The following is a 20,885-nucleotide window of genomic DNA, read 5'->3' as shown; positions in this document are numbered from 1 at the left end:
CCTCAGTGTAAAAATTATTTTCTTTATAAAACTAACAAACGTGTGGATAAGACATTTGCAAAAATCTCCAAATAAAATCAATCAAAAAATAACAAATGAAAGCTTTAAACGCATTTTTATTACCTTTTTTACGTTTTTAAATACAAGTTTTAAGCAAATTTTTTTTGCGAGTTTAGTGCAGGTTGTGTTGAAGGACTCAAAAAATTTGCGATTCATAATTCAAGTGTTTGGTAAGAAAAATAGGCATACCTAACGAATACGGTACCCCGCTTTTTATAATAATTTGAATTATTGGAATCACGACCAGTATTGAATAGCTTGCATATAGTTTTTTTTCTATTAGTTAGATGAGCTCGGCTTTTCCTAGTTGCAGGCATCACAATTAATTACTCACCGCTGTCGGTACCATAACCCATCAAATCCGTCTTGTTGTTCTATTCCATGCGCTCAATGTGTTTTGATATATTTTTTTGAGGCGAATGAACGCAAATCTTCAACATATCGTTAATACTATTTTAAAAGGGCGTATTTCACATTGTCGCTGAAATACAAAAAACCTAAACGAACTAAATTTGTTTATTGCCTAAAACGATGTGGGGACTTATGATTCGATGAAATTCATCATAATCAATCAAAAAGTGAATTTTGGATTTTTAGGTAGTTAAGCCCTTTCCATACTATACCCAATAGATATAAAATTCACCTTGAATTAATTCTTATTTAATTTGTGAACTTGTGTGTCAACTTATTTAGTACATATCATTTCATCTTTATTTCGATGCTTGCTAAATTTGACAATTTACACAAAATTAAAATAAATGTTTTTGTTTCTGAGCTGAAAGACTAACAAATGGGAACACGGAACTTAAGCATACTAAGTTTTATGAGAAAAAAAAATAATTACACTTAGAAAAAAACTAGCGATTAACGTAGCATCTCCACAGGCAAAAAATGTTGGCTACAATTTTTTGTTTGCTAGATACACGTTTTTTCAGTGCACTTGCACAATATTCGCATTCGCAAAAGCTCCGCATTGATTATTGGGAATGCGAAAGCGAATGCGAATGTTAAAATTTATGCGGAAGTTCCGCGGTTGCGAATGCGAATGCGAATATTCGCAACAACCCTGGTGTATTTCGAAACCTAATGAACCATTTATTCATTTTTTGGACGATTCTGCTGTGCTGCGTTCCTGCTCCGCCTGTGTATTTGTTATATTTTTTTGTAGTTTTCTATGAAGTTTTAAAATTGAGTTTATATGTTTTTTTGTTAGAAAATTAACTGTATTTTTATTGTAAATTCCCAGAAATAAATAAGCCAACATGAGTGAGAAAATATATAACTTTGAAATGGGGTTGCTATTGAATGGCCGATACTGTATGTATATATGTAATAAATTTTGTACAATTAAAAATTAAAGTGGATTTACTAAAATTATAAATTCTAAGATATATCGTTAATTTCAAAAACAAATACATAAAACATTAAAAAGTATTCAATGTTTTCTGTTAAAAACAAATTCTTTTATAAACTTTTATAATAACAAAAGAAAAACATAATCAAATAACTAAAGAACATTACCTCATTCAAGAATCGGCTAATAACGACCGATGCCGATTCTTTTCGCCGATACTACCCTCGGCATCGGCCGTTTAATCGGTCGGACTCTACTATTGTCCTAGCTTAAGGAATGTAGAAGATAAAGGCCTGTTTCGAAAATCGACTATATGAGTTTAAATCGGAGGTATTTCGTAAAGAAAATCAGCCTTATCATAAGCCTCATTTTCCCCGACCCGGTTCACTTTTCACTCTTGGTTTACATGGTTTTACTATGGGCGGATGACAAATTTTCGGGTAAATTTTTTCGGGCGAAACTCAGGATAAGGCAGGATATGTCATGCCTTCGATTCGCTTCAAATTTTTGTATGGGTTCTATACATACGGTGACCAGATTTTTGTGGATAAGAATCGGGACAATTTTAAAGCATCGAATCGCAACATAAAATTTTGTTTTTATAATAAACAATACAATATACCTATACGGTGGCGGGAATGTGAATAGGGAAAAGTCATTTTAGTAAGTTTTGGCTAATGTTTATGATTTCTTTATGAAAATATAGCTACTTCTAAAAAAGACCATGTAAATCAAACTTCCAAACTTTGTAGAATATTTACAAAAAATAGACGAATTTTAATAAATGTTTATCAGAGTTTTAGATTTTGTTGTTAACGAAGGGATATTCTGCCGAAATCCGCAATAAAATCTGCGTTTTACTAACTCTAGTACTACAATTGCCACGCTCATTTCTAGGGGTTTGTCGCCTTAAAGAAAAATCCTGCCGTACAAATATTATTTCCGGATATTCTATCGAAATCAACTATAAAATTTAAATTTTTGCCAAAACACCTTTCTAAATACATCTCATCAAAAGTTCTCGAAAACAAATTACAAAAAATTACTGAATCTCACAAAATAAACCATCTCGTCATAAAAAAAAAAATATTTTAAAAATAGTTTTTGAGAAACGCCCATTTTTTGAAAAATGTTTTGAGGAGAACCCGAGATAAAACGATTTGACCATGATTAGTCGGAATCACGAAAAAATCCAAATTTTGACAGATCATATTTCCGAAGAATTTTTTTTTTAATTTCCTCAAATGCGTGTTAGCTTATTTCATGTATAGAACCCATAAAAAAAATTTCAAGCCAATCGAAAGTGTGCCACTTCAAACTTGCACTTTGTGACAATAAAAATGGGCTGCAAGACTGCATACTCAAAATCTTTCTAAGAATTCTAATTAAAAAGCTCGAAATTTACTAGACGCATTACTGGATCTGCCATTTTGAATTTTGTAATTCTAACAGCGTATTCGTAATTAGCGACCTCGATATCCCCCTAGGACGATATTTAGAATATTTTTTTTTAACCTTCGAATTTTGGCCGCACTTTGCGTCGCTGAAATGTTAAGAAAGCCACAAAAATTTTTATTGCATATATAGATGTGGGGATTTACAATTCGATGAAATGCATTATAATCAATCAAAAAGTGAATTTCGGAATTTTAGTTGGTTACGGCTTTTTGTATTTCAGCGTCGATGTGAGTTACGCCCTTTCTATACTATACTAACGATATGTTTGTACATACATATGCACATACATATCGTCGTTTAAAGTACAAAACCGCGTAACTGACATTTTCTGGCAAAAATTGGATTTTCTCACACAAGCTCTTGGCTCAATCCTTAACCATTCGTCCTGATATACATATACTAGCCGGATATGCGATTACTTTATAAAAAGGACAACCATTTTGAAATATGAGTGTTTTTACTCTCTACAAAATAATTTATGCAACCTCACATTTCCCTCGCGATTTTGCATTATCTTGATACGCGGTTTCGTACTTTAAACGACGATATGTGGCTTTGCTAAATTGTATAATGATCTTAGTCACGAAATACACGCATATGCCATTTAAAACATTAATTTAGCATTTATTTATGTATATGTAAATTCGTGTGTACATACATACATATATCTCTATATGCATCCCTATAAATAGTCACACATCTTTATTTATCTTAGATGCTTGTTGCACCGCTTAAACGAAACAATTTTTATGTGATCGATTTCTTAAATTTAATCGTTAAATATTTAATAAACCACTACTAAAAATCGCAGAAAATGATTTTATTGATATTTGCTTCATTTTCGGTTATAACTTACCTCTTTTTGACATGGAACTTCACCTATTGGCGAATTCGCGGGGTAAAGGGGCCGAATCCGCTGCCCATATTCGGCTCATTTCCTGGTTTAATTGTGAAGAATCAACATTTTGCAGACAATATAAGTGATATTTATAGGTAACAATATTGCCAAGTGGAGTACATACACATTTAAAAACGTGGTTAGGGTTTATTCTCGGTTTTAACATACTTAAATAGTCAAATTTTAAGGACAAATGTATGTAGGTACACGATCAGCTTATGTCGGACGGTTTTTCTAAAACCAAAATTTATCGGGGGAAAAATGTGAGTTTGGGAATGAAAATAGCCATGTAATTTTTTATCATGCGGTCCAAAGATAAAAAAGGGAACGATGAAACGACCAACTTATTCTTCTTCTTCTTATTTGGCGCTGTAACCGCCTAACCGATTTTGGCCGAGTTCAGCAAAGCACACCAGTCGTTTCTCCTGTGTGCCAACTGACGCCAACTGGAAATGCCAAGTCCTTCTCCACCTGATCTTTCATCGCAGTGGGGGCCTCCCTCTTCCTCTGCTACCACCAGCGGGTTCTGAGTTGAATACTTTCAGAGCTGGACCGTCGATGTCCATTCGAACAACATGGCCAAGTCAACGGAGCCGCTGTATTTTAATTCACTGCACTATGTCCATGTTGTTGTAAAGGTATTCGCCGTCGCCAGCGCGTAACGGCCCGTAAATCTTCCGCAAAATCTTTCTGTCGAATATTCCAAGACCCGCTGATTACGGTTCTGCCGAGTGTAGGTTAGTCTCAATTCAAGAAAAAATTGCATTAATAGACAATTATCTCGGAAAGCATTTGGAAGAAGCTAAATTCTTAGATTTTGGTTAAAAAATTAGATCTTTAATAGAGATATAACAGGTAATTATTTAGAATGACAACGTTAATAAAAAAAAACTACAACATAATTTGTTGTTTATAAAAATGATGAATTTCGCACTGTGTAAGTATGACAATGTTCGTTTGATGACGTCATTGGTTATCGTAACCTTCTGTTCTATTAGCCTTGTAAATTTATTGCCATTAAGGCTGTTCAACATCTTGTGCATATGCTCTTGGTTTTGCATATTCGTTGCATTTGTAAATTCACAGCAATAAAAGCCACGGTAGCAAGCAACAAATTTGCAAATGCAATTCCCACTGCAAATCCATGACCATTTCCACAACATCCTGAACAGCCCTGTTTTATTTTTAATTGACAGAGAGAAAACATAGATTTAGGCCATGATTCAATAACACAAGGTTATGTAATTTGTGACAGCTAAAATTTGACACTCCTTTATCTAGATTTGTATTTTGGAAGTAGGAGAAAGGGGAAGAATGTGATCGCCTTTGGCGAAAACGGTAGTAGAATGGTACTAAGAAAGTGCGCAAAGTATACAATTAGAAGTAAAATATGTATTATTAATTATATGTGAATTTGCAATATATTTGGTGTTTTAATGGAAATACTAAGCAATACGTAAAATAATAGATTTTTAATTTAAGTTATTCGTCATTTCCTGGGTCAAATCTAGAATACCGACCGTTCAGCTATGCAAAAACAAAAAATGCAGATCAATAGAACTTTTTACGCTCATTTAAGCCATGTCAAAATTATTTAGCGCAAGTAAAATATAAAGACGGTTTAGAAGGTTACAATCAAGACACTTTTGTCCCATATTTCTGAAAGCTTGTAAAACCAATTTTGAATTGCACGACCCACTCCGTTGCTTATGCCAGGATTTTAACTCTCATTCCAGCACGTTTGATATATCAGATCCGCTTTTCAGCATTAAGAAAGCGATACTCTCCTCTCTCAATAAGTGAATTATTGACATAAATACATAAAATCAGCTGATGAATTTAGTTCTGTAGCTGAACAGTTTTAGATCTCGACACTTAACAAACTCCTGCCTATCGTGACTCGGCGCAAAAATTTAAAATACTGGTTCCGTACGTCATGCGGACTGCGCCCCTCGTGCGGATGGGCGGGAATGGAGGGTAAAAACCGTTGGGATATTATATTATATATATTAAGTTCTTTGATTTTTTTTTAATATTAATATCTTATGAACCACATAACCGATTAAAAAATTAATAACGTCACCATAAAGATAATCAATTTATCTTTCAGCTGATATACATAATTGAAATTGTTTTTTATATATTTAAACCAAAACCCCTAAAAAACGAACATATGTTATTTTTTTCATGAAATAACCTTTTTTGAAAAAAGCTACATGATTAATGGTAAAGAAATTTATATTATTTAGAAAGTACAAGCTATTATATTTAATTCGATAAGCATATTTTATCATGATCTACTTTTGGGTTTTAAGAATTAAGTGGTAATAAAAAATATAAGTAAACAAAGCAAATAAACTTAATATCTTCTTTGTTTATTACCTGCGCTAAATAAATTTGGTATCGTTGAAATCAGCGTAAAAAGTTCTATCAATCGGCACTTTTGGTTATTTTATAGNACAAGGTTATGTAATTTGTGACAGCTAAAATTTGACACTCCTTTATCTAGATTTGTATTTTGGAAGTAGGAGAAAGGGGAAGAATGTGATCGCCTTTGGCGAAAACGGTAGTAGAATGGTACTAAGAAAGTGCGCAAAGTATACAATTAGAAGTAAAATATGTATTATTAATTATATGTGAATTTGCAATATATTTGGTGTTTTAATGGAAATACTAAGCAATACGTAAAATAATAGATTTTTAATTTAAGTTATTCGTCATTTCCTGGGTCAAATCTAGAATACCGACCGTTCAGCTATGCAAAAACAAAAAATGCAGATCAATAGAACTTTTTNTCAATTTCAAGTCCGTCTCTTCTGGCTGATGTAAGCTTTAATGTTCCCTCACGCGTATCAAGACACTTTTGTCCCATATTTCTGAAAGCTTGTAAAACCAATTTTGAATTGCACGACCCACTCCGTTGCTTATGCCAGGATTTTAACTCTCATTCCAGCACGTTTGATATATCAGATCCGCTTTTCAGCATTAAGAAAGCGATACTCTCCTCTCTCAATAAGTGAATTATTGACATAAATACATAAAATCAGCTGATGAATTTAGTTCTGTTGCAGAACAGGTTTAGATCTCGACACCTAACAAACTCCTGCCTATCGTGACTCGGCACAAAAATTTAAAATACTGGTTCCGTACGTCATGCGGACTGCGCCCCTCGTGCGGATGGGCGGGAATGGAGGGTAAAAACCGTTGGGATATTATATTATATATATTAAGTTCTTTGATTTTTTTTTAATATTAATATCTTATGAACCACATAACCGATTAAAAAATTAATAACGTCACCATAAAGATAATCAATTTATCTTTCAGCTGATATACATAATTGAAATTGTTTTTTATATATTTAAACCAAAACCCCTAAAAAACGAACATATGTTATTTTTTTCATGAAATAACCTTTTTTGAAAAAAGCTACATGATTAATGGTAAAGAAATTTATATTATTTAGAAAGTACAAGCTATTATATTTAATTCGATAAGCATATTTTATCATGATCTACTTTTGGGTTTTAAGAATTAAGTGGTAATAAAAAATATAAGTAAACAAAGCAAATAAACTTAATATCTTCTTTGTTTATTACCTGCGCTAAATAAATTTGGTATCGTTGAAATCAGCGTAAAAAGTTCTATCAATCGGCACTTTTGGTTATTTTATAGCTAAACGGTCGCTATTCCCGACTTGTTCCAGAAATTTACGCAAACGAAGGTGATGCCAACGAATATTTATAATGAAGAATTTTTGGTTTTACTACTAATATAACTAGAAACTGTAGAGTGAGCAACATTCTGCAGAAGCAGAGTGGGAGCGAGAAGACTGTTATATTACAAAACCTTTCTATTATTGAATCATGATAAAAAAAGAAGGTAGTTTCAATAAACAACCTTTCCACGAACACTGGGATTTTTGAGGCTTCATAATTTGTTCATGTTGCTAGCAGCGTTACCATATATGTAGTTAGGTTAGGTTAATTAGGTAGAACTGGCTGGCTAGTACAAGCCTTACATAGACAGACTTTTTTTGTCCATAGTGTTACCAAATAAAAACCACCATTCATGATGGATATGCGGGCATTATATATCGAGAATCCAAGAAACCTTCTTAGCGAACTTTAGAATTTTGTGGAACCCTCATTTTGTTGCTGGCTTGAGGTTAATGAGGAACGCCTCCCCAATGCAGTTCAGACGCAAATTTGCCAGAGTTGGTCAGTCGCACACTATGTGATCCACTGTTTCTTTATAAATTTCACACGTCCTACAGTTATCACTACTCACCAAACCCGTTTTAAGCTAACAAACTGTTACCAGTTATGAGACCCACTAGAAGTCTACACTCTTTCCTTGGTAGTTTAAGTATAAGTTTCGTTAATTTCAGGTCATGTGACGTGAGCATGGCCCTGGATACTTTGCATCCACGTTGTTGTGACCACCTTTGATCAGCCTCTTGGAACATGCCAAAGTCACGTCACATTTGTTGTTTTAGAGCATGTAGGGAGATAGGAATTTCAAGCTCGACCGCATTATTTAGTAGCACTCCTTCTTTTGCTAGAGTTTCCCTTCCCCCTTCCTTTCGTTTCCCCCTATGCCCTTATGCCTTGCCCCGTCCAACTCATTTCTTGGATGGCGGCGATGTCAGCTTTTGTCCTTACGAGGACATCAATCAGCCGGGCAGAGGCACCTTCCCCATTAAGGGTCCGGGCATTCCAGGTGCATGCCCTCAAATCGTAGTCCTTTAAACGTTTGCCATGGTCGTTATTATAAGGGGGAGTCTCAGCCGAGGCTTTGCCTTGTTTCTTCACTGGAAGTGGTTTTTACGTGGCGGGTCCCAAACCCAGCGCACAACCCATTGCTGGGACGGGGGTGGTTTCGNGGTTTTTACGTGGCGGGTCCCAAGCCCAGCGCACAACCCATTGCTGGGACGGGGGTGGTTTCGCAACCAAATACACGTTTATACAGCGAGCCGCTTGCTCCAAGCAGACACCCGCTTGCAGCCGCACCTACTGGTGAACAGACGCTGCAGACTTCAGTGAGCCCTTAAACCGAATAAGTCAGAGTGGCCCCACCGAAGCTCCCTCTCTTTCTGCCGTAACCCAAGGCTCCACTCGGATTGGTTACCGCATCATGCATATGGGTTGCTCACGTTGCCCAGAGTGCGCGAACGAGGACGCAAGAGTCGGGATTGAGTATAGCCATGCAACTGTAACTGCATACTCAGAGCAACGACTATACCCCATTACACTCCATATGTGCTTACGTGTATGGTATTTCTCACCCCTAACTGAAAATTAATCTATATGTATGTATGTTGTGTTAACGTTATTATTTGTTTTGTATTTTTTATGTAATTTTTATCATCTTCTTATTTTCATAGTTAGTTTAGTTCTGTTTTAACTTTAGATTTATATATCCCAATCGGAAAAAAATTCTTCCCAAAAAAAACACGTTTTACTATCCTGTCCTGAGGGTCAATTCCCGTTCTGCGCCATCGTGAAGTGAAGTGAAAAGTATAAAATTAACACCAAAATGAATGCGGAATCAAAGTGTTATTTTTATCACTTCGCAATAACGCAGAACGTGAATTGACCCTCTGGAGAGTAACGTTTGAATTGTACAATAATTTTTTTTTTTAAATTCGGACTCGTTAACGTTTTACCATTAATGTTAGATATTTTAGAAGGCTTTCCCCGGTCACGCCGGAGATTTAAACCAATTTTTGTCCCACAAAAGGAAGCGCTGGAAATTTAAAAAATTGTGTACCGTCTTCCTTGCAGTGGAAATTGTAAATTTGCAGCTTCCAAATACGCAACTCATTTTTATCTATCTATATATATGTTTAAACGTGAATGTCTGTTTGTTTATTACCTTATAATACCTTATTACCTTATAATATAATAACACGGAATCGCACGAAACTTGGCAGGCTTATTTGTTCTTACCCCGGGAAGGTTATAGGTATGGTTTTATTTGAAAATATGTCGTAAATTTCGCAAGGGGGCGTGGCATCTCCAATAGGCCTGCTCAGCTAAAACTTCAGAACCATAAGTCGAAAGTACTTGAAATTTGGTACGAAGACATGTCTATCGGAGGCGCTTATAGTAAGGTATATGTAAATGAGTTTATAAAAGGGGGCGTGGCACATCCCTTGGACGTGGAATTTTGTTTCAGCTATAACTTCGGAACCATAAGTCACATGAATTTGAAATTTGATACGACGTCATATCTGTGGTAGGTGCTTATGGTAAGGTTTATATGAATGAGTTTATAAAAGGGCGCGTGGCTTATCCAATAGGCTTTGAAGTTGTAATCAGTCATAACTTCGGAACCGTAAGTCACATGAACTAGAAATCTGGTACGCAAACATATATATGGTAGATGCCTATAGTAAGGTATATATAAATGAGTTTGCAACTGCGGGCGTAGCACATAATATAGGCGTGGAATTTTTAGTCAGCCATAACTTGGGGACCATAAGTCATATGAACTTGAAATTTGGTATGTAGACATATCTATGGTAGGTTCTTATAGTAAGATATAAATAACTAGTAAGATATAAATAACTGAGTTTGTAGAAGGGGGCGTGGCTCATCTCATTGTCATGGAATTTTTATCACCCATAACTTCGGATCCATAAGTCACATAAAATTAAAATTTGGTATGCAGACATATCTACGGTAGGTGCTTATAGTAAGGTATATGTATATAAATGAGTCTCTAAAAGTGGGCGTGTGGAAAGGTGTGGAATTTTTTATCAGCTATAACTTCGGAATCACAAGTCACATGACCCTAATTCCTTCTTATATACCTTTCGAATTTAAAAAACTTCAGTTTCCAGTTCGCTTAGCTTTTGCAATGACAATAAACAAGAATGCCAAACTGTTTTCGAAAATAAAATGTATGATAATTGCATTAGAAATTGCATCTATGTTATGTGGAATAATATTAGAGTTATCATTGGTAAGAAATTAGATAGTTAAAATTTAGTTATTACAATACAACGTTGGTATTTCTACTAATATATTATTTATTGGAGATATTTTAATGTAAATAAAAATACCTGATGTGCCAAAACCTTATTATTGCTTTTCATTCCATAGCACATATTTTACCACATTATGCTATTATGGCTGAATTAAAATGACAGAAAAAATGAAATATAACAGCATTAATAATAGATTGGCGGTTGCACACATGTTAGTGTTTGGCCGAGCTTCTCCTCCGATTTGTGGCGTGCGCCTTGATGTTGTCACACAAAGAAGAGGGACCTACAGTTTTACGCCGACTCCGAACGGCGATTGTATTTTAATGAGAAGCTGTTTTTCATGGCAGAAATACACTCGGAGGTTTGCCATTGCCTGCCGAGGGGCGACCGCTGTTATGAAAAAACCTTTTCTAAATTTTTTTTGGGATGTTGCTTTGAACAGGGCTTGAACCGAGGCGCTGCGGAGTGGAAGCGCGCACTGCTTACCACTACACACTACATAAAGTATTTTTCATATTTTCACCCGCGGGTAAAAGCTAGTTTTCTATAATTTAAATTTATTTTTATTTTTTATTTGATTATAATTTTCAATCTGGTAGCTAGATTTCGATGAAAATGTATGTACATACGTATATGTATGTATGTTAATAGCACACCTTTAGAGGTCTTAATACATGCTAACTTAATAGTTATCATGCAGATAATAGTTAACCTAAAATAAGTATAAAAACCGAGAGTACCAAAAACATTCTATTAACTGGCACACTAGAAGTGATCTTATTAATAACCGGTTTGTAGTTAGCTGAAAACAAACTGACTTTTTTTGCGACATCATGTAAAAGTAGTCAGTTGAAAGCAACGTAAAGTAATCGAACCGCAGTCAACCCCAGCTGAAACCCTACTGGGAATTGACAGTTTTTTATAGAAATATAAAATTAATAATTTAGTTGAAATTGGTGCATTTGCACGACGCACAGTGCTTCCGTTTCATATAAAATGTGGGCAAAAATAGAATTATGGACGGATTTCAATGAAAATTCGCTTCTTAGTAAAATTTAAGGCACAATTTTGAAATCGATGTCTAAATCCACTTCTGTTTTTTGTAACGTCACGCCAGCACGTCAGTTTACTAATATCTTTAAATCGCTACCACCAACGGTTTTAATTTTTTTACTGAATAAGGGGCCATTTAATTGCTATGTAAATCTAGAAAAAAACTTTTTAAAATTTTGACTTTTTCAATATTTTTTTTAACATTTTGTTATACGAGCGTCACGCAACGCCTGTTTGGAAATACCCATATATAGATTTTTAATTAGACAATTGTTTAATAAATTTTACTATAATAGGAGCTTCCAAAGTCTCCACGTACATATGTATATTCAATATAAATAATAATGCTGACTATGTCGCATTTGTCGCATGTGTTGACTGCATAGATTTGATGCTTGATTTGATTTCAATTTATTCGGCAGAGTCTTCAAATGTTATTGTCAAACATGCATGAGCGACATGCTATGAACCGGCACTTGCATGATGTGACACATGTCGCTATGTTTTATAGTTCAACATTTGTAAATCTTTAGTATACAATGTACAGCATTCCCCGCTTAATTGCAATTCCAAAATTGCCCAATTTTTGGTTCAAATAACCGGGAATCAATTAAGCGATACTCGTTTAAATGAACAGTTCGTTCAATTACAGAAATTCCGCTTAATTGGACAACCTAATCTATTAACCAAAATACCAAACGATTTCTTAGCTTTATGTAAAAGAACTCTATTTTTAACCGACTTCCAAAAAAGGAGGAGGTTATCAGTTCGTCCGAATATTTTTTTTTTTTTATGTATGTTACCGCATAACTTTGGACCACGTCAACCGATTTCGATAATTCTTGCATCGGAAAGGTAGTGTCTCGGAGGTGGTCCCGTACTAATCTGGTTAAGATCCGATCGTGGATCATGAGATATATATATATATATTTTTTTTTTAATATGAGAGTTGAAGTTGGTTTTTTTTTGCTAAAAATTACTTGTACCCTTGTGCACTCAAAGATGAATTTTAGCCAAAACACTTAATTTTCACAAACGATTGATTTGTGTTGTAAAATATGAATTATACGCTTTCGTTTTCAATAAAAATGAGATTCATATACAGCTNCAATTTTTGGTTCAAATAACCGGGAATCAATTAAGCGATACTCGTTTAAATGAACAGTTCGTTCAATTACAGAAATTCCGCTTAATTGGACAACCTAATCTATTAACCAAAATACCAAACGATTTCTTAGCTTTATGTAAAAGAACTCTATTTTTAACCGACTTCCAAAAAAGGAGGAGGTTATCAGTTCGTCCGAATATTTTTTTTTTTTTATGTATGTTACCGCATAACTTTGGACCACGTCAACCGATTTCGATAATTCTTGCATCGGAAAGGTAGTGTCTCGGAGGTGGTCCCGTACTAATCTGGTTAAGATCCGATCGTGGATCATGAGATATATATATATATATTTTTTTTTTAATATGAGAGTTGAAGTTGGTTTTTTTTTGCTAAAAATTACTTGTACCCTTGTGCACTCAAAGATGAATTTTAGCCAAAACACTTAATTTTCACAAACGATTGATTTGTGTTGTAAAATATGAATTATACGCTTTCGTTTTCAATAAAAATGAGATTCATATACAGCTTTATTATGAGTTTCATTTTCCCCGAACCGGTTCACTTTTCACTTTTGGTTTCCATGCTTATATTATGTGCGGATGACAAATTTTCGGGTGAATTTTTTTCAGGCGAAACTCAGGATAAGGCAGATAATCTTCATAGAAATATTAAAATATATTTAAAGTTGTGACTGGTGGGACATCTCCATAGACAAAAATTACAACTTCTTTAGATTTTGTTCATTCAAAAAGAGGTTACTACTGAAATAGAGATGATTAGGGCATATTTAAATTTATGTCGTTTTGAGCCATATCTCTTTTCAATGCCACATGTTTTTAACCAATTCTAGGGGGAAACCAATTAAAGGGTTCAATTATGCGGGGAAATTGACATGGATTTTTTATGCAATATTTTTTACCGATAAGGTAATTCAAATAAGCGGGGAAATCAATTAACCAGGGGAATACTGTATAAGTATCTACATACGTATGTATTCATGATTATACACAGTTAATATCATGATAAAAACATTACAAGCAGAGTTGAGCAAAATTTATTCGAATGACGAATAACAAATGAATAAATTGTTTTTCTTGTTATTCGTAAATAATAAATAATTTTGTTTATTCAAAAAAAAAATTATCCGAATGACGGATAAATTATTTTATTCGTTATTCGAATAATTATTATATTCATTAATTATTCGAATAACGAATAAAATAATAATAAAAGAAGTAATTTATGTATATAGATATGTACATATATTTATGTATAAAATGATAACCGTTTTTGTTGCTGCGATTTAACTCAAACCTCTGGATAGATTTAAGTCAAATTTTCGGAGGTTATTCCCTGCGCATAAAGTCCTATTAAAGGCTACTAGAAAACTCCTTGGTGGCGATGGAGCCGAGTTATTTATAAAAGCCGTATTTATGAACCGATTTCGTTCAAATTCAAAATGTGTTCTTCCTGCATGATGAAATATACTTATGCGAAAAATGGACCCGCTAGGTGGCGCTGCAGTTGAGTTATTTAGAAAATCCCTATTTATTGTACAATCAGGTTGCAATTCATAATGGTGCTGCAGTCGAAATCATTAGAAACCCCATATGTTTGGACTACTTTGTTTTTTATGTTTATATTATATGAATTTACGATGTCTTACGTCGTCATACACCCTAAATGCGACTTTGCATCTACCTCCGCTTGATGAAATTGCTCGGGCGGCCATTGCTGCAGCAGTAAGACTCAAGGAAACCAGCTCTTGGATATTTTAAAAGTGGCGAATCAGCAAGGAAAGTAACGACCACATCCTTCCAAGAAAGACCACTGTTGGTATATCAATGGCCAAATTTTACATCGAGGGTTTTTGGCTCTCCTATAATAGAAAACGCACATCTGTGCTCTTCAGCTTCCTTATAAGGACTTTTGTTGGCCTACATGACATAAGACTAGAGGCTGACGCATCGGACCAATGTTGTAGTTGCAAGATCATAGAAGAAGATTACGCACGCTTAGAAAAGATCGCACAAGTGGAAATTAGACCATCGGTAAAGCTCATGACATTGAAAGGCATCAGAGCGCTATTTTTTTTGGCAGAAATATGTGTGAGAAGGGTTCTGCTCTTTAGTTGTTCAACCTAAATTAAGAATTTTTACTTTACCCATATTTGGTTTTCAATGCTATTCTTGCATTGGCCAACGCAAAAAATCTTATCAGGGGCCGCGAAACCAGAGTGAATGGGCTAGTATTCTTGATAAAATAGTAAACAAAATTCAGCTAACTCAAAATCCTTGACAATAGAAATAAAAGTAAAAGGTGGCTCAATGTGTTAAAAATGAGTTTTTATTCATTATTTAAAATAACGAATAAAACAACGAATAAATTATTCGAAAGCAATTTATTCACGAATAATTTATTCGTAAATGAGTTATCTGCGAATAATTATATTACGGATAAAATTTTATTCGAATAATTATCTAAATAACAATTTATTCGAATAATGCACAACTCTGATTACAAGGTAAATTCATTCTCTTAATTCGTCGGCCATGATTTTGTTCTGACGTTTGCCAACATTTTAAAATCATATAAAATTTAAAATAAAAAAATTAAATTGTTCACAATTGTTGTTGTTTGAGATTGAAAATGAGAATGTGTGTGTGAGTTTGAGTTTTGATTTTAAACTTCCCACCAAACAATTTGTGTTGCCGGCAATAAGAAAACGTGTCGCCCTCGGAAACAAATTTATTGCCGGTAACATTGCCATCGAATCGATTTCCTATTACCGGTCGCTCTAAAACGTCCGCCGAAGGCAACACGCCTGGGCGAGTCGTTTTCTTATTACCTGAATGAGTCCTTTTCTTATCGCTTCAGGCGATATTTGGAATAATTTTATTCTTTTTAATACTTCATTTATTTTTTTTGTATACCAAATCGCAACTTACAATCGGAAATAATTAATTTTCTCGCTGTAAGGCTTCCTATTTCTTCAATCTTGTTCTTGGGCATAATTTAGATGCTTTTGGCCAATACTATTGACGCCATATTCATAAGATTCGGAATTTTTGAGAACTTTTTTATTCAAAATTGACATGAACGGAGTGATGTTGCCGATTTGTCACCACAGCAATAAATCGGTGAGTCGCCAATTTGTTGCCATTGACGATTGTTGCCTATTTCTCATATTTTGCATGGTGGGTTATATTGTTGGCAAACGTCAGACTGCCTCTCAATGGTTTTACCTTGTTATGTTTTTATCATGGTTAATATTACAGTTTTTTTTTCTTTAATAATCCATATTTAGAAAGTATAAAGAGAGTGACAGTTATGTGGGCGTTTTCCTTTTACGTACTCCGCAACTAATGTTGTTAGAACCGAAATTGGTACATGATGTTTTCGTAACTTCTTTTAATCATTTCAACTCAAATGATGTGGCGAAATTGGTAATTGGTATTTAAATAGAATATATTTAATATTTTTTATGTGCAAGTCTTATTTTATAGATTGATAAAAAAAAGGACCCATTGATTGCCAATAATCCTTTCATATTGAGCGGTAAAGAGTGGCGTGAGAAGCGAGCCTTACTTTCACCGGGTCTTACAATTGGACGAACTAGATATGCATACCCCATAATGCAATCGGTTTCTAAATCTTGGAGCTTATACTTGAAAAGTCAGATAGATATTCAACACGTGGATGGTTTAAATGGGAAAGACGTAGGTATACAGAAATACCAGATATATGCAAATAAGACCTTTCGAGCTTTTGCTTAGAATTGCCAGCCCTGAAAATAAGTAACAAAAATTTTAAGGTACACGGTTTTGTATAGGGGATTCCCTTAAACTTGTAAAGTCTTAAACTGTGTAAAACTCGTAAGTCAACGAGGCGGTTACGGGAACGCCCCCTTTTGCAAATGTGTAAATAGGTGCGCAAAGGGACTGTTTGACAGGTTGAAAAGGGTTTTGTGGATACATTTTTGTTTCGTAGTATTTTTCATAACAGCCCGTCAGCTCGAATGAAAGCTAAAATATAATTAAAAATGCGAGAATTAGCAGAAAACCCATGTAAATATAGTTAGTGGATGAAATTTATTAATTTTATTGACCTATTACTATTTTTCCATTTGTTTTCATATTTTATCATACATTTTAGTATAAAATCTTCGGCGACTCGGCAACACTGAAGTTTACGCGGTCGTTTGCGCCATTCCCACGACAGCCAATTCTACGACCGTAATGACTAGGGTTTTACCCGACCAAGGGCTGTTGTTTCGGCGACCTAACCCCGTTTAGATCGGCAATATCCTTCAATCATTTTACGTCCATGGAGCAATACCTTGCAGCCGGATTGCTCCGGATCCTTCTTCTCCGAGCGGGCGTTGAGCCCAACCCCGGACCAGAAACCTATTTCTGCTGTGTCTGCCAGAATCGATTCCATCCCAACTCCACTTCGATTAGGTGCAACTCATGCAACGGATGGAGTCAGCTAAGAACCTGTTCTGGCCTTAGAACTCACCGGGGGAGGACCACAAGCTTTGTGGATCCATGTTGCTCACGCCAAATGGCACAATCAGCCTCCACGGCTAACCGCTCACGCAACGCACGGATGAGAACTAGCACCCGAAAAGCCTGAATGGCTTCTAGAAGCTCCCCTGAGCAACAGCAAACCTCCCACCTCCTCAACCCTCACATCAAACTAACGGCCGCTCGAACTCGCGCGTGCGAGCCAACCTGCAGCTCCTGGTTACCCACACCATCTTCTCCGTGTGCCAGAACAAAGTATACCGGAATGTGACATCAGTCAAATGCAACACATGCTTTGGCTGGTGCCACTTTTGTCTACGATCTGGCCTACACGTCCCTCATCCCCGCATCGCGACCAGCGTCCCAAGGCATACGAAACTCTTACAGCGTAACTGCAACGGACTCCAGAGCAAGATTGAAGAGATAGCAGTCTTTATGGGTCGGCGTGGCATATTGATAGCTGCGGTCCAAGAAGCAAAGTTGCACAGCAACTCAACTTTGTTGGGTTGCGCCGCCTGCAATGTGCTCCGTAAATTCACGAGCGAGATAAAGGTGGGGGATTGAGGGCTAACTATAATATGAATAAGCAAGCGTATGCAAACGTGCAAATACACATAAATCCTATTCTGAAACTATAATGTGCTTAACATCATAGTCTAATCAATGCTTTAGATTGAGGGGGAGATTGGTGGGACGACATGTACCTACTTCATACCAAATTATTTTTTAGCTTTTAGTAGATTATCTGCATCATTTTTATGTTTCTTTACAACAAACCGTTTAACTAAAATCTTTTTTTATTTATTTTATTTGCAAGTTCTAGTTTTTATTTAGTCACTTATAGGGATAGGGATAGTTTTACTAGGAAATAGTATCGAAAGAGAGTATCGATACCGAAAAAGTACCTACTCATATCGATAATTTTGTATATGAAGACATCCGTATGAACTAAAGAAGTTAAACTTAATTTTTTAGGTCATAAGTTATCGATTATCTGGTTTGGCCGACCACAGAGTGGTTTCGTCTAGAAATTTGTAACGAGAATGTTCCAATCAATAAAACAATTTCCAAGTTACCACACTCTGTAACTGTCAAAACCGCGCTTCCAGTGTTTTGGACGTACGTACACTCCGAGGCCCAAACATCGACTCGGACCACTATCTTGTTGCAGCCAAGATACGCACCCGCCTCTGTGCAGCAAAAAATGTGCGCCCGAATATGCAAGGAAAGCAATCACAACTGACAGCCAATGCATTCGCTACTCGACCCTCACACCTGCTCTCAGAGAGCACTCTTCAACAAACCGACATATGCGAGCAGTGGAACCACATTTCCCGCTCATTACCGCAGCCGAAGAAGTAGTCGGATTTCAGCGAGCTCGAAAGAACAACTGGTACGATGTGGAGTGTCAGGAAGCTGCAGAGAAAAAAGATGCCGCCTACAGGGACACGCCGCGATCGGACGCAACGCGCGCTATGTGGGACCGCTATAGGGATCTGAAGAGCGAAGCGAGACGTATTTGCCGCAATAAGAAAGAGGCCGAAATACGTGAGTGCGAAGAGCTTGAAATGCAAATTTTAACAGAGAGTTAGGCGACTTACGGAAGGTCTCAAGACCGGCGCGTGCTCCTGTAATAACAACAATGGCGACCTTGTTACCGATGTTCAGAACGTACTTAATTTATGGAGGTAACATTTTTCCACGCTACTGAATGGTAGTAGCACGGAAAGTTGTGGAGAAGAAGAACCCGAGTCCGCAGACGATGATGACGGAGGCGATGTTCCTCCGCCTGACCATGACGAGGTACGTATAGCAATAACGCGGCTGAAAAACAACAAAGCTGCTGGAGCTGACAGCCTGTCAGCTGAGCTATTCAAGTACGGTGGCGAGTTGATAAGATGCATGCATCAACTCTTGTGCAGAATATGGTCAGATGAACGCATGCCCGACGACTGGAATTTAAGTGTGCTCTGCCCAATCCACAAGAATCCCGCCATTCGCGCCAATTACCGCCTTCTAAGCATAGGTTACAAGGTCTTATCGAGCGTATTGTGTGAAAGACTGAAGCCCACCGTCAATGACCTGATTGGGTCTTATCAGTATGGCCCAGGTATTCACAACACGCCAAAAGGAAAAAGAAGGAAAAGACCCGCGAGAAAAGGATCGACACTCACCACCTATTTGTCGACTTTAAAGCCGCTTTCGACAGCGACAGGAGTTGCCTATACGCAGAATTTGGCATCCCCCCAAACTTAACTGATTCCGCTGTGTAATATGACGTTGCTAGACTTCCCCATCTTTAGTATTTTCCGTTAGTCTTTTCAGCGCGAGGAATAAGACCCTGTTCACATGACGGGAGCTAAACGCGCGTATACAACTACGCGTATTTTGTCGCATTTTACTCAAGGTGTTCACATGCTAATGCGGGTTAAACGCAAGTAAATTCGTGTAAGTGTTAGTACTATATGCACGGGGTCTAATAGAGTTACTCGGTAATTTAACAACGCGTTGAAATGTCTGTACTGAACATTCAAGTTACTCTTCCACTCGTTGGGCCTGGAATAAGTACGTTGCATTATATCGACTTCTTTGAAGCAATTGGTGCATACATTATTTGTGTCTATTCCAAAGTCGGCTCTAACTGACGGTATATCTGCTTCGTACATATATGATATAACATAACACAACACAACACAGTACACCATAATACAATACAACACAACATAAAACCATATAAAAAAGGAAATATAAAACAATACAACACAACACAAATCAATACAACACAACACAACACAACACAACACAACACAACACAACACAACACAACACAACACAACACAACACAACCCAACACAACACAATACAACACTACACAACACAACACAATCCAACACAACACAATACAACACAACACAACACAACACAACACAACACAACTTAACATAACATAACATAACACAACACATGACAACATAACATGTCAATTTTTAATTTTATCTTTTTCCTTATCTCCTTTTCTTTGTCTCTACCTTTATCTCTATCTTTGTCTCTGCCGTTTTCTTATCTTTTTATTTTTTATTTATCACTGCATTGACTTTAATTCAGATCTTTAACTGTATTTTAGTTTACAAGGACGAATAAGAATTGAAAATGCGATTTTTAATTAATTTTATTTTTTTAAGCTAATAAAGTTAGGAGGGCAAAATTCGAGGATATGGTCGTGTGTATTAGTCCTTAATAAATCAATTTTTTCATAAATAAATATTGCAAATTTTCAAGAATATTCAAGGATAAAATTTTAAAATGTAATTTTCCATATACATTCGTCCTTATGCACCAAAAAATTTAATATTCTACAGGATTTTCTCTTTTATTTGATACCCACATTGTTATTCTAACGGGTGATTTTTTAAGAGCTTGATAACTTTTTTTTT

General features: G+C 35.8%; 1 protein-coding gene across 1 annotated transcript in view; it reads left to right on the top strand.

Moving 5' to 3' along the window:
* The first annotated feature begins 3,602 nt into the window (after positions 1-3,602).
* LOC108360102 (probable cytochrome P450 28d1) overlaps positions 3,603-20,885 on the top strand; it is a 22,147-nt gene continuing 4,864 nt past the window's right edge. The window contains exons 1-3 of the mRNA XM_017612265.1: positions 3,603-3,865; positions 16,233-16,371; positions 16,432-16,644. Of these exons, the coding sequence (XP_017467754.1) occupies positions 3,687-3,865; positions 16,233-16,371; positions 16,432-16,644 (531 nt within the window). The 5' untranslated portion in view covers positions 3,603-3,686. The remainder of the gene's footprint in view (positions 3,866-16,232; positions 16,372-16,431; positions 16,645-20,885) is intronic.

The sequence above is a fragment of the Rhagoletis zephyria genome, unplaced genomic scaffold (assembly GCF_001687245.7).
Source record: "Rhagoletis zephyria isolate East Lansing unplaced genomic scaffold, Rhagoletis_zephyria_1.1 Rzeph_scaffold_00519, whole genome shotgun sequence".
Classification (NCBI taxonomy): Eukaryota; Metazoa; Arthropoda; class Insecta; order Diptera; family Tephritidae; genus Rhagoletis; species Rhagoletis zephyria.
The sequence above is the reverse complement of the archived record's forward strand: the minus strand, read 5'-3'. Positions and strand labels throughout refer to the sequence as shown.